The 13,099-nt window shown below is 41.6% G+C and overlaps 2 protein-coding genes across 10 annotated transcripts in view; one reads left to right on the top strand and one right to left on the bottom strand.

The window, feature by feature from the left end:
- Window positions 1-13,099, top strand: part of wdsub1 (WD repeat, sterile alpha motif and U-box domain containing 1) — a 48,371-nt gene that overhangs the window by 30,798 nt on the left and 4,474 nt on the right. For 6 of the 7 annotated variants that reach the window (XM_078552228.1, XM_078552226.1, XM_078552232.1 and 3 more), the window contains 4 exons: window positions 6,882-6,985; window positions 7,200-7,379; window positions 9,415-9,555; window positions 10,122-10,324. In XM_078552228.1, coding sequence (XP_078408354.1) covers window positions 6,882-6,985; window positions 7,200-7,379; window positions 9,415-9,555; window positions 10,122-10,309 — 613 coding nt within the window. In that variant the 3' untranslated portion in view covers window positions 10,310-10,324. The remainder of the gene's footprint in view (window positions 1-6,881; window positions 6,986-7,199; window positions 7,380-9,414; window positions 9,556-10,121; window positions 10,325-13,099) is intronic. The other variant, XM_078552230.1, reaches the window with a different exon arrangement.
- The window catches only part of LOC144686686 (protein TANC1-like), a 270,044-nt gene continuing 267,811 nt past the window's right edge, over window positions 10,867-13,099 (bottom strand). For all 3 annotated transcript variants that reach the window (XM_078552222.1, XM_078552225.1, XM_078552224.1), the window contains one exon: window positions 10,867-13,038. In XM_078552222.1, the coding sequence (XP_078408348.1) occupies window positions 11,682-13,038 (1,357 nt within the window). In that variant the 3' untranslated portion in view covers window positions 10,867-11,681. The remainder of the gene's footprint in view (window positions 13,039-13,099) is intronic.

Below are 13,099 nucleotides of genomic sequence, written 5' to 3'. Positions count from 1 at the left end.
GTGGAGGGTGGCAGTAGGGCTCTTTTCCCCTCCTCTGTTCCCATAACACGCGTATACTTCAGCTAATACAAATCGGGATCTTATGGTACACATAAGATCCTACTGAAATTTTGGCCTTTCACTGGGCAGAGTAAACTATGCAAGCCAGATCCAATGAAACTGTAGATAGAACTGCCTGTTAAAGGGACCGCTAGAACACACTACGAAAATGGAAAAGGTAAGTTTTTTGTGGGATCAGGAAAAACCAGATCACTCTTCTTGGGTGTGCACTCCTGTCCCACACTGGAATTCAACTGACTTGGCTTTATGGAGAAGCTGGTGGATTTCCTACCTGCTGCGCCTCATCCACAAATGGCAAGCTGCCCATTGGCACCAAGTGCACAGTCAGTCAACAACAGCTTTAATGAGACCTGGACATGAAAATTAGTCATGCCTCTTGTCAGTGACATCAGGCGGGTGGACTCCTCTCACTGCCCAATGCCTAAATAAACTCAAAACTGCTTCTGGCAATATTTTACAATTTTATTTAACCATGAAACTATTTTCAAAAACTACATTATGAACTAATGCTAATAATGCAAACATGGAAGTAGAGGTTTTACACACTGACTTGTTTATACTGAACATTGTCTGATTAACCTATTGAGTTGTTATAGTTAATGTCCTTCAGGGAAGGGAATGTGTCGCTCCTATTTGGCCTGATATATATGTGACTGGTCCACACTACATGTTTGACGCTTAATATCCTATAAAGTAGCCTCACAAGGCACTCAAAACAAAAACAGAATTACCTGGAAAAACTCAGCAGGTCTGGCAGCATCGGTGGAGAAGAAAAGAGTTGACATTTCGAGTCCTCATGACCCTTCAGCAGAACTGAGTGAAGTTAGGAGAGGGGTGAAATATAAACTGGTTTAAGGTCGGGGGGGGGGGGGGGGGGGTGCGGAAGAGAAGTTGGCGGGGGGTGGTTGTAGGGACAAGCAAGCAGTGTTACAGATGATCAAAAGATGTTACAGACAAAGGAACAGGGAGGTGTTAAAGGTGGTGATATTATCTAAGAGAATATGCTAATTAAGAATGGATGGCAGGACACTCAAAGTACAGCTCTAGTGGGGGTGGGGTGGAAAGACTGACCGGGCATTATAGTTATAGATTTTAAAATAATGGAAATAGGTGGGAAAAGAAAAATCTATGTAAATTATTGGAAAAAACAAAAGGGAGGGGGAAGAAACGGAAATGGGGGTGGGGATGGGGGAGGGAGTTTAAGATCTAAAGTTGTTGAATTCAATATTCAGCCCAGAAGGCTGTAAAGTGCCTAGTCGGAAGATGAGGTGCTGTTCCTCCAGTTTGCGTTGGGCTTCACTGGAACAATGCAGCAAGCCAAGGACAGACATGTGGGCAAGAGAGCAGGGTGGAGTGTTAAAATGGCAAGCGACAGGGAGGTTTGGGTCTTTCTTGTGGACAGACCGCAGGTGTTCTGCAAAGCGGTCGCCCAGTTTGCGTTTGGCCTCTCTAATGTAGAGGAGACCGCATTGGGAGCATCGAATGCAGTAGACTAAGTTAGAGGAAATGCAAGTGAAATGCTGCTTCACTTGAAAGGAGTGTTTGGGTCCTTGGACGGTGAGGAGAGAGGAAGTGAAGGGGCAGGTGTTGCATCTTCTGCGTGGGCATGGGGAGGTGCCATAGGTGGGGGTTGAGGAGTAGGGGGTGATGGAGGAGTGGACCAGGGTGTCCCGGAGGGAACGATCCCTACGGAATGCCACCAGGGGGGGGTGAAGAGAAGATGTGTTTGGTGGTGACCCTATCATGTTTCTGTGAGGGAAGAGAAGGCGTGAGGGCGGATGCGCGGGAGATGGGCCGGACACGGTTCCTTCGCCTCCGTCGCATCTGTTCTGATGATACTACCTTCAAAAACAGTTCCTCTGACATGTCCTCCTTCTTCCTTAACCGAGGTTTCCCACCCACGGTCGTTGACAGGGCCCTCAACCGTGTCCGGCCCATCTCCCGCGCATCCGCCCTCACGCCTTCTCCTCCCTCACAGAAACATGATAGGGTCCCCCTTGTCCTCACTTATCACCCCACCAGCCTCCGCATTCAAAGGATCATCCTCCGCCAACTCCAGCATGATGCCACCACCAAACACATCTTCCCTTCACCCCCCCTGGCAGCATTCCGTAGGGATCGTTCCCTCCGGGACACTCTGGTCCACTCCTAAATCACCCTCTACTCCTCAACCCCCACCTATGGCACCTCCCCATGCCCACGCAGAAGATGCAACACCTGCCCCTTCACTTCCTCTCTCCTCACCGTCCCAGGCCCAAACACTCCTTTCAAGTGAAGCAGCATTTCACTTGCATTTCCTCTAACTTAGTCTACTGCATTCGTTGCTCCCAATGCGGTCTCCTCTACATTGGAGAAACCAAACGCAAATTGGGCGACCGCTTTGCAGAACACCTGCGGTCTGTCCGCAAGAAAGACCCAAACCTCCCTTTCGCTTGCCATTTTAACACTCCACCCTGCTCTCTTGCCCACATGTCTGTCCTTGGCTTGCTGCATTGTTCCAGTGAAGCCCAACACAAACTGGAGGAACAGCACCTCATCTTCCGACTAGGCACTTTACAGCCTTCTGGGCTGAATGTTGAATTCAACAACTTTAGATCTTAAACTCCCTCCCCCATCCCCACCCCCATTTTCGTTTCTTCCCCCTCCCTTTTGTTTTTTCCAATAATTTATATAGATTTTTCTTTTCCCACCTATTTCCATTATTTTAAAATCTATAACTATAATACCCTGTCAGTCTTTCCACCCCACCCCCACTAGAGCTGTACTTTGAGTGTCCTGCCATCCATTCTTAATTAGCATATTGTCTTAGATAATATCACCACCTTTAACACCTCCCTGTTCCTTTGTCTGTAACATCTTTTGATCATCTGTATCACTGCTTGCTTGTCCCTACAACCACCCCCTGCCCCCGCCAACTTCTCTTTCCCATCCCCCACCCCGACCTTAAACCAGCTTGTATTTCACCCCTCTCCTAACTTCACTCAGTTCTGCTGAAGGGTCATGAGGACTCGAAACGTCAACTCTTTTCTTCTCCACCGATGCTGCCAGACCTGCTGAGTTTTTCCAGGTAATTCTGTTTTTGTTTTGGATTTCCAGCATCCGCAGTAGTTTTTTGTTTTTATCACAAGGCACTCAGTTTGATGGCAGTCATTGTCTTTGAGAAACTTCAGAATGCTTCAGTGCACAGGGACCTGGGTGTCCTCGTGCATACAAACTAGGAGCAGGAGTAGGCTATTCGGCCCTTTAAGCCTGCTCCGCCATTCATTCTGATCATCCAACTCAATAGCCTGCTCCCGCTTTCTCCCCATACCCTTTGATCCCTTTCGCCCCAAGAGCTATTTCTAACTCCTTCTTGAAAACTCAGTGTTTTGGCCTCAATTACTTTCTGTGGTAACACATTCTACAGGCTCACCACTGTCTGGGTGAAGAAATTTCTCTTCATCTCAGTCCTAACTGGTCTATCCCTTATCCTCAGACTGTGACCCCTGGTTCTGGACTCCCCCACCATCGGGAACATCCTTCCTGCATCTGCCCTGTCTAGTCCTGTTAGAATTTTATAGGTTTCCATGAGATCCCCCCTCATTCTTATGAACTCCAGCAAATATAATCCTAATCGACTCAATCCCTCCTCACATGTCAGTCCTGCCATCCCAGGAATCAGTTGGGTAAACCTTCGCTGCACTCACTCTATAGCAAGTACATCCTTCCTCAGATAAGGAGACCAAAACTGCACACAATATTCCAGGTGTCGTCGCAGGCATGAATTGCTGAAAGCTAGTATGCAGGTACAGCAGGTAATAAGGAAGGCAAATGGAATTTTGAAATTTTTTGCAAAATGAATAGAGTATAAAAATAGGGAAGTGTTGTTGCAACTGTACAAGGCATTGGTGAGACTGCACCTGGAGTACTGTGCACAGTTTTGGTCCCCTTACTTGAGGAAGGATGTAGTTGCATTGGAGGCAGTTCAGAGGAGGTTCACTAGATTGATTCCAGAGATGCGGGGCTTGTCTTATGAGGAGAGATTGGGCAGTTTAGGCCTATATTCGATAGAGTTTAGAAGGATGAGAGGAGATCTAATTGAGGTATATAAGATGCTAAAGGGGATAGACAAAGTAGACGTGGAGCAGATGTTTCCCCTTCTGGGGCATTCTAGAACGAGAGGCCATAGTTTTAGGCTAAGGGGTGGTAAATTTAAATCAGAGATGAGGAGGAATTACTTTTCTCAAAGGGTCGTGAATCTGTGGAATTCACTACCTCAGAGTGCAGTGGATGCCGGGATGCTGAATAAATTTGAGATAGATTTTTAATTAGTAATGTGTTGAAAGGTTATGAGGAAAGGGTGGGAAATTGGAGTTGAGGCCAAAATGAGATCAGCCATGATCGGAATGAATGGCGGGTCAGGCTCAAGGGGCTGAATTGCCAATTCCTGCTCCTAGTTCTTATGTTTGTTCTTTCTTCTTTATGGCTGATGCAAAGCAACAACTATAATTTTACATTCAGGTGGTTAAGGCAGATACTTAAATCAAGAGTAGTGTGCGTAATGCTGTGATGTCTCCTGTGTATTTGAGAATCGGGCATTTGTTTTTATATTCGTTCATGGGATGTGGGTATCGCTGGCTAGATCAGCATTTATCCCTAAATACCCTTGTTCAGAGGGCATTTTAAGATTCAACCGTATTGCCGTGGGTCTGGAGTCACATGTAGGCCAGACCACGTAAGGATGGCAGATTTCCTTCCCTAAAGGGCATTAGTGAACCAAATGGGCTTTTATGACAATTGACAATGGTTTCATGGCCAACAACAGACTTTTTTATTGAATTCAAACTTCACCATCTGTCGTGGTGGGATTCGAACCCAGGTGCCCTGTATTACCCTGGGTCTCTGAAATACCCGTCCAGTGATACCACTACGCCATCGCCTCCCCATCCATGATCTGTTCTGGGTGATCAAAGTCGCACAATGGAGAGTTTTTAATTTTTCCATTTGCGCACTAAATATCCACATCTATCGTGGTTTGCATGGATTTAGTTTAGGCTTATCCATGCACTTTGTGGAAGGTCAAATCCAGGGATTTACTTAGTCAAGACTTTCACAAGGTATTTGTTCGTGATTTCTTGTGAACTTCACTCGGCTTTCCAAGCTTCTTCAAGGTTGAAGGTGCATTGTCAAAGGTTAATCACATGGACCCAAAGTGCTCGCTTGACTTCAGGTGATGGTGAGCGATGCTATTGATGGCCTGATGAATGGGGATAAATTTGTTTTCCACAGTTTGCTAGATTTCTGAATGGATTGGGGGTCGATTCCGCAACACTATGAGCAGCCAGGTTGTTGGGGCCAATTGAGGGTTTGCCTGGTTTGAATATGGCAATCTATGATACTCATGTACACTTTTCTAATGGTGTCCCTTAAGGTCTAGTTGAAGAATAAATTCTGTAGAGGCTCCCAAACCCCTCAACTGCCTTCCCTTTCTTCATTATGTCCAAACCCTCCTCCGCTTACCTGTGTAGATGGTGGTCGGGCCTTGTGGAGGGATTGAGGTCATTGTCCATTGTGGTTGACGATGGATCTTTTGATTGGTGTTTTTGTCAAGTGGTCCTTTTGTGCTCTCTACTAGTTTGGAGGCTAAGGAGTTGATTCAGACTTATGAGATACGATATGCTGTCCAATTAGTGGCTTCAGGGCATTGCCCTAAGGCCCAGGCAGCATGTGTGAGGTTCATGCCTGCAATATACTCAATCCACAGCTGGCATCTGGCTGAACTATAGCAGAGACTATAGCAGAGCCTTTGTAATCTGTGAGTTACCCAACTGGTTATACTACAGGAGCAGGTCCTAGGTCTCTTTTGCCCAGCAGGATGTGAATTCACCCCACAAGCCCCAAAAATGCCCTGTTTGACAATGGCGATAAAGAGGCCATTGAGCCAATAACATTCCAGTCCTGCTGGCATTCCAAATGTTTCTTTTTCTGTGATTTCCATCTAGCAATCCCAGTCATCTTTGGTCAGGTTTCACTGTGGGACTTGCTTTGACAGAATCACTGGGATTTCAGTGCCAATGTTGTTGATGATGGGCTAATGCAGGCTTTTGGGGGAGTTGGAGAGTATTTTAAAGGATGAGTGATATGTGCTTCTGCTTTGATCTTTGGTGAAATCCAGGTGATAGTCTATGTTTCCAGCAAGCAGAGTGGAAAATTGTTTGGGGTTTAGAATCTAAGACCAGTTGCAGATCTTTGCTGTCAACTTATTTGCTTTAAAATCACCAAACTGTAGGGTTGTGATTGGTGTGCTTGGGAGCACAGGTTTCATCCATTTCAAATTAGGGGTTTTGTACACATTCTGGGCTTGGACTTGGGGCCTTGCCTGTGACACTTCCATTGGCAGAGGGACTGACCACAATTTCAGGCCCTTAGTCGTGTGGAACCAATGCATTTCACATTTAGTAGAAAGGGTTGGCATAACTTGCATGGCTCAGCCATTAATTTTGGTGGCAAAAGGTTTTTTTTGAGAAGTAGAGAGAAATGAGCTTTTCAGCATTTTCTCACCACTATCATTACAGTAGGCAGTAGTTTTCATGGACCTTTCAAATAGTTACAGGAGTCTGAAAGGTAGCAGGAATATGCTACCAGTACAGGGCATTGTTATTTAGTTTGGCAGCATCCAAACTTTATGAAAACTATGCCAATTAAAGCTAATTCAAGCCTGGACACCTAATTTGAACAATTGGGCTTATGAGGATATTCTCCTATATTCTATATGATCTTCAACTTTATATGTTTTGTGGCATCTGGGTTTCTTATAGATTGATTTTTGGTGACACTTTCAGGTATGTGACAGCTTGTGCATTTGCACGTAATGCCCCCTTAATTGCAACTGGCTCAATGGATAAAACTGTGAATATTTGGAAATTTGGATCAGGAAACAGTTCTGGTTAGTATTTATCTTTGGAACTTCATATCATGAACATGTTAAAATCATAATATGTATAATGACAATTATCTGAAGAGTCCAATAATAATTTCTCAGACCTGAGTAATTAAGACTTAATAAAATTATATAGAGATTATAATGGAAAAAGTGAACAAATGTATAAACATAATTCATGGATATGCGCAAACCTATTTCTAATGATTTTTTTTTCAAGATAATGATTTGAATGGGAAGTTTAAACGCTCTGTTCAGCACTGGTCAGAAGATGAGGTCTGTTCTTGGCTTTCAGCAGAAGAGCTGCAGGAATTAGTAGCTGTTTTCAAATCTAACAATATTGATGGCCAGGAATTGTTGAATCTTACTAAAGAAAACCTTGAGAACGATCTGAAAGTTGGTAAGATCTGTAAAATAGTAATGCTTAAAATAATTAGTGACTTAAATCAGATTTTAAAAAATATTAAATGTGAATGGTTATACTTAGATGTGCACTAAATACTATATCAAAAATGATTCAATTAGCGGTTAGCTTTTATCAGTGCTCACAAGACTAAGCCCCATATTTCAGCTAAAGCTAAGTTCCTATTTGGAAAAAAAGACAATTGTCTGATAGCGAAATTTGCAGTCTAGGCTAACCCATGTTTTTAATGGATGCGGTTCAAGTGCTTAGTTTCTGTCATAAAATGCCCATGTGAATATATAAAATGTTTTTGTGTGGGTTTTTTAAATAATGATAATGGTACATCAACTATTTACATCTATACAACTCTTATTAATGCAGAAAATTGTTTGGAATTTCTTCCATATACTCTTGTGCGTTTAGTTCACTCTTCACCTTTAAAAACCTCCTATAAACCAATCTAACTCCCCCACAAAAGCTTTGAGTTTGAAATGGTAGGGTGGATAAAATCAAAGGGAGAAAGAATAGTGCCAGAAGGAGGCTAAAACAGAGACCTTAAAATATTTGGGCCAGTGGCAAGGAATTAATCATAGTGATGTTCATAAAGTCAGTTCTTAATGAAGCGAGGTAACTGATCCAGAGGCCAAGATTAATTTTAAACTATTGTCCTAGTTTGCAAATCATGCCATGGCCTATCTCTCACCTGCAAAAACGTATGCATGTGCTAAGCGATGAGTTTGTGATAAGCCTCTTCATTCCTGCAAGTTTTGGGGCAGGATTATTGTTCTTGGTGCAATCAGGGGTGTCAGTCTACTGGTACATACTATCATATATTGAGGACAAGAGCATGCTTAGCTGGTTGTTTGTGAGACATGTAGGGAAATAATTGTGTAATGCATATTGTTGCCTGTGAGAGTGGGCCACGCACCAAGGTCTGGTGCAACAAATGCCTACGTGAGTGGTGGTTGTGTAGAATCCACATTTTTTTGAGTTTAGTATCTAAGTTGCTGTAAAGTCAGTATTCAGCAGATGCAACAGATGTGAGTAAATTCAAGTTGTCATCTGAAGATGCAGAAGAGAGAATCAGAATAATGGAGGAATTGGAATGCTGTCACTAGTTTTGAGAAGTGATGTGATTGCTGTTTTCAGGATCTTAAGGAACTAGGTAATGTAGACAAGCTGTTTCATATTGGCTACAATGAGAGGACATAGCCCACTTTTGAAGTGGAAGATAAATTCAAAATCAATCTGCAGAAACAATATTTCAGTAAGCAAGTGGTCCATCATACAGGCTCCCTGGACAGACAGTGGAAGCAGTTAGTATTGACTGGTTCAAATGCAAATCGGATTTCTTTCAGAAAGTATCATTTTGGGATACAATATATGAGGAACTTGAGACATGAAGTGTGTGCACTTGGATGGAACAGGTGACTTTGGACCCATGTCCCCAAAACTCTCCACTACAACAGAAAGGATATGAGGAAAACCTCAGTAGAGTAATTAATGGATATTGATTGTTATTATGCAACTAACAGGATAGTAGGTGATGAACTTCATGACCTATGGTCTTTAATTATCTAACATGCTCTTGGTGGATAAGTACAGACAGAGCAGCGATTCGCGTTTGGGAGCCAATGAACAGTGTGAGATAGACCATTGCACTTAACACTGACATGCATTCAAAACCCAGATTTTTAGTATACTGGGTCCAAGGTCATATTGTAAGTGAGAGTTGGGAGAGGAGACAGAAGAATAAACTTAAAATATAAGCTCAGGGATGGGTTACACACAAGGACGAGTGCAAGTTTGAGCTAGAGAGTTCAAGGCATCATTGCCTTCACAGGTGATATCTTGGCCAACCCTCGATGCACATTTTGAAATTTTTCATCCCACAAATAAACTAGATTAATTTTGTACAAAGATTCTCCTCATATGCTTTCTAGTACTTTTAAGAAAAATAATTGAGGTTGCTACGCTTAATACAATTACAATAGAGCTTTCATTCTGCTGCTGTTTGGAAATCATGTTGCAGGGTCACTTGGACTGCGTAACAAAGTACTGCGAAAAATTGAAGAGCTAAAAGCCAAACTGGAATCCATTTGTATTGGTGTACCAGATGAATTCCTCTGCCCAATATCCAGGGAAATCATGACTGATCCAGTGATTGCTTCAGGTATTGACAATTACATATTTGATGTATAGATTTAAAGTTGGATCACATTGGTGTAGGATAAGCATAGTTTTGTTACTCCTTTTGTGGGTGTTGCTGGCTAGGCCAGCATTTATTGCCCATCACTAATTGCCCTTGAGAAGATTCTTGGCGCTTTGTGTGTTAATTTGCTGCAGTGATGGATGGATTCTCAGTTCCATGGAGCTAAGAAAGTCTGGCTCTTCCAAATTGGGAAAAAAAAGGGATGTTAATCATCCCCATGTTCCACTCACACCTATTAGCAATTTGTTTAAGATCTAGACTAGAAGAAGGCTGCTGTGACACGCCCACATCGCTGCTTTAAACGAAAAGCAGTTGTTGCCCCCTTCCGTAACATTTGGAATGGGAGGTCCTCGGTACAGAGGTTCCCTTTGGAGCATTTTGTCAAATATTCAAAATGGAATTACATTCATGTCGAATTCTAGGAGAGTAAATAACTACAGTAGGACTGACTGGTTGGTCTGTGGCATGAGGGGCTCCTTTTTTTGCATGCAACTGACACCTGAAAAACATTTTTTTTCATGTGATAGATGGCTATTCGTATGAAAGAGAAGCAATTGAGAGCTGGATTAATACTAAAAAACGTACAAGTCCGATGACAAATAAGCCACTGGAGTCATCTTTAATAACACCCAACAGAACACTTAAAATGGCCATTGACCGCTGGATAGAAGCCCAGCAAGTACTACAAATGCCAGCAAACCAAGGCTGCAATTAAAATGTGAAATATTTGGTTAGTAACATTTTCTTGATTATCAATTAGTGAGTAATACAAACAAAATCCGAAATGTTGATTTTCTAATTAAAATTATTGTAATTTAAACACTAGCATACATCTAGAACTGGACCAATAATGTCACAATTTAATGAAGGGTTTGTGTGTCTAACAGATGTTCTTTATACCTTTAAATTCTGAGAATTTACTGTTTTTGAGACAGGAGTTGAATCACAGGTGCTACAATACTGATAGCTTGCATTCCATGGGGATCATGATAGGGAATAAATATCCTGCAGTAAAAAAATGTCAGCACAACTTGCATTTATATAGCAATTGACAGAAGGACATGCCGAGGCCAGAATTGCTACTGGTTGCATGCTATTTGCGCAGTGAGAGCTGAGGAAGAACCTTCTTCTCAAGCCCAAGTTTTGCATGCCAGGATGAATTCAGTCTCCAGGAATGAGCAAGGGCTGTCCAATTGAAGTATGCTGTCTATGGTTTAAGCAGAAATAAAATCAGGTAACAGCAAAGACAGTTCACAACCCAACCCCAAAATATTAGAATATACTTTTGTATTTTATTTTTTTGAATTAATTTGCCATATATATTCCAGGAAAAAAAGTTAGTCAAAACATTAGGCACAATACCTTGCCAGAAATTATTTTTTCCTCTACTTGGCAATACAGTATGCTATAAAATAAATTATTAGATGTTTATACTGAAAATAACTAGTGCTCTTAAACACTTAAGCTGCAATGAAAATTTATGAAGACATAATACATAGTTAAGTAAAAGGTCCAATTTTACAAATTAAAAGCATAAGCAAATAAATAAAATTAGTATTGGAAATTGATAACAGAACCATTATATTTATACAGTTTTTAAAATTTGATTAATGTGCAACATAATCCTCGATTACAGATGACTACTTCATTAAGTTTTTAAAGATTACATAAACCATTCTAGAATTGAAGGATTTGAATTTGTCCAAGAAATGGCTGACTTTAAAAAAAAGTTGTAATGTGGCTGTTCAACAACTCCCTTTTTACTGATAACAATGCTAATGATGCATGTTCTCTGTTCCTTAACTGAATCTATACAAGTTAAAAACATTTAAATTACAACAAAAGCACTTCAGGACATCTTATAATTTGTACTTTAATAAAGTGCAGTTATTCATTTTGTGTTAAATGCCATATTACAATACTCAGTGCAATAGCCAGCTGGATTAAAGCTTACCATTTTATAACCAACATGCAATGCTGTACTGTAGCATAGAGAAATTTTACTGATAAGCACCAATAGCTACAAATTCTACTATTAGATTACAACATACGCAAAAAAGTAGTAATTTTCAACAGTCCAATTTACTTTACACGTTAGATTCTATAAAAGATCGCTTTGGTTTTATAGAATGTGCATCTCTAGGTACATGAGATTGTGGTTTAGAAATACTCTGTGGAACCATCAAGGGTGAACTGGGTTCTTGAAAGTTTGTGGCTGTCTGACAGGTCTTGGAATGCATTCCATTGTGAAGATTTCCAGCAGAGCCCTGAGTTGGAAGTTTTATATGGTCATGATAGGCAATAACAGATTTGGCAAACTGTGCTTCACTGTGAATATTTTGACCACCACCAACTGAAGTCGCATTTGTAACAAATCCATCTGTTGATTGATCGTGCCACGTGCGAATCTGTTGACTGTTGGACTGATGCTGCTGGGATCTTACAGTTTTATCTATTATTCCCATAAATGGTGTAGTCCTTGGTCTGTATTCAGCCCCACTCAAGTTTTTGTTTGACTTCTCCATCTTGTATTCCAGACTGCTTTTGATGTGAGCATCTGAAGTTTGCCCACTGTCAGAGACACTGCAGTTGGAGGCTAGACTGTTAGTAGAACCAGAAACTTTCATGATTGTTTGATGCACAGGCACAGAAACACCTGTTATTGATCCATCTTGGTTTACATCCGAAGACTTTGCTTGAACTCCTTGAGCAACATTTTCTAATAAATCAATACTCAGTTGGGACTGTGCAAGTGGGCTTTCTACTGGTATTGTCATATTTGTAGAAGTCTCAGTTGTAGTAAGTTCATTGTGCTGCAGCTGCACAGATTGAGCAGAAGTCACTCTTTCGCCATAACTCCCAGAATATGTTCTACTATTGACTGCAGATTCTACTTGTTGAACATTTCTATTGCTTGGCAAGGGAAACTGAGTTTGTGGTGGAGCTTTACCACTGTATTGATAACTTGCAGCTCTTCCCCCAGCCTGTAATAAATTCATGTGCTGGTTTGTTTTCACAATTTGAGCTTGTTTGGGAGGTTGTGTAACTAGTCCTTGCTGTGGGAGTGGTTCTCGAAGGTATTTGTGTTTAGATTTATTCTGAGGAGAGACAGGCCTTGGATTCTGTTGAGAACCTGCATCATCTTGAAGTCCCTTTTTGAATGGAACTGAGCTTGGAGAATGCCTTGCTGAGGCAGACTGAATGTCAGTAGGTGGTCCAACACCAGGATCATCAATGTCAAATAATGAACTCTCAAGATCTTGGTGTAGTAATTCCTCTTCATTATCAGATTCATTGTTTTGCTGTGGTTGCTGACACTGTTGCTGCGCTCGATGCATCTGATTATATTCCTCTTCTATCCGAGCCAGAAGCCGCTTTATTTCACGGTTGTTAGGACAAAGCTTAGCAGCTTCTTGTAGATCTGAAAGAGCTGCAGAAAATTGCCTGTGAAAAGAAAATAATATTGAACTAATGGATTGGAATTCACTACATTAGCTAACTTTCT

The sequence above is a fragment of the Cetorhinus maximus genome, chromosome 11, assembly GCF_964194155.1.
Source record: "Cetorhinus maximus chromosome 11, sCetMax3.hap1.1, whole genome shotgun sequence".
NCBI lineage: Eukaryota > Metazoa > Chordata > Chondrichthyes > Lamniformes > Cetorhinidae > Cetorhinus > Cetorhinus maximus.
This window is presented reverse-complemented; position numbering and strand designations above follow the sequence as displayed.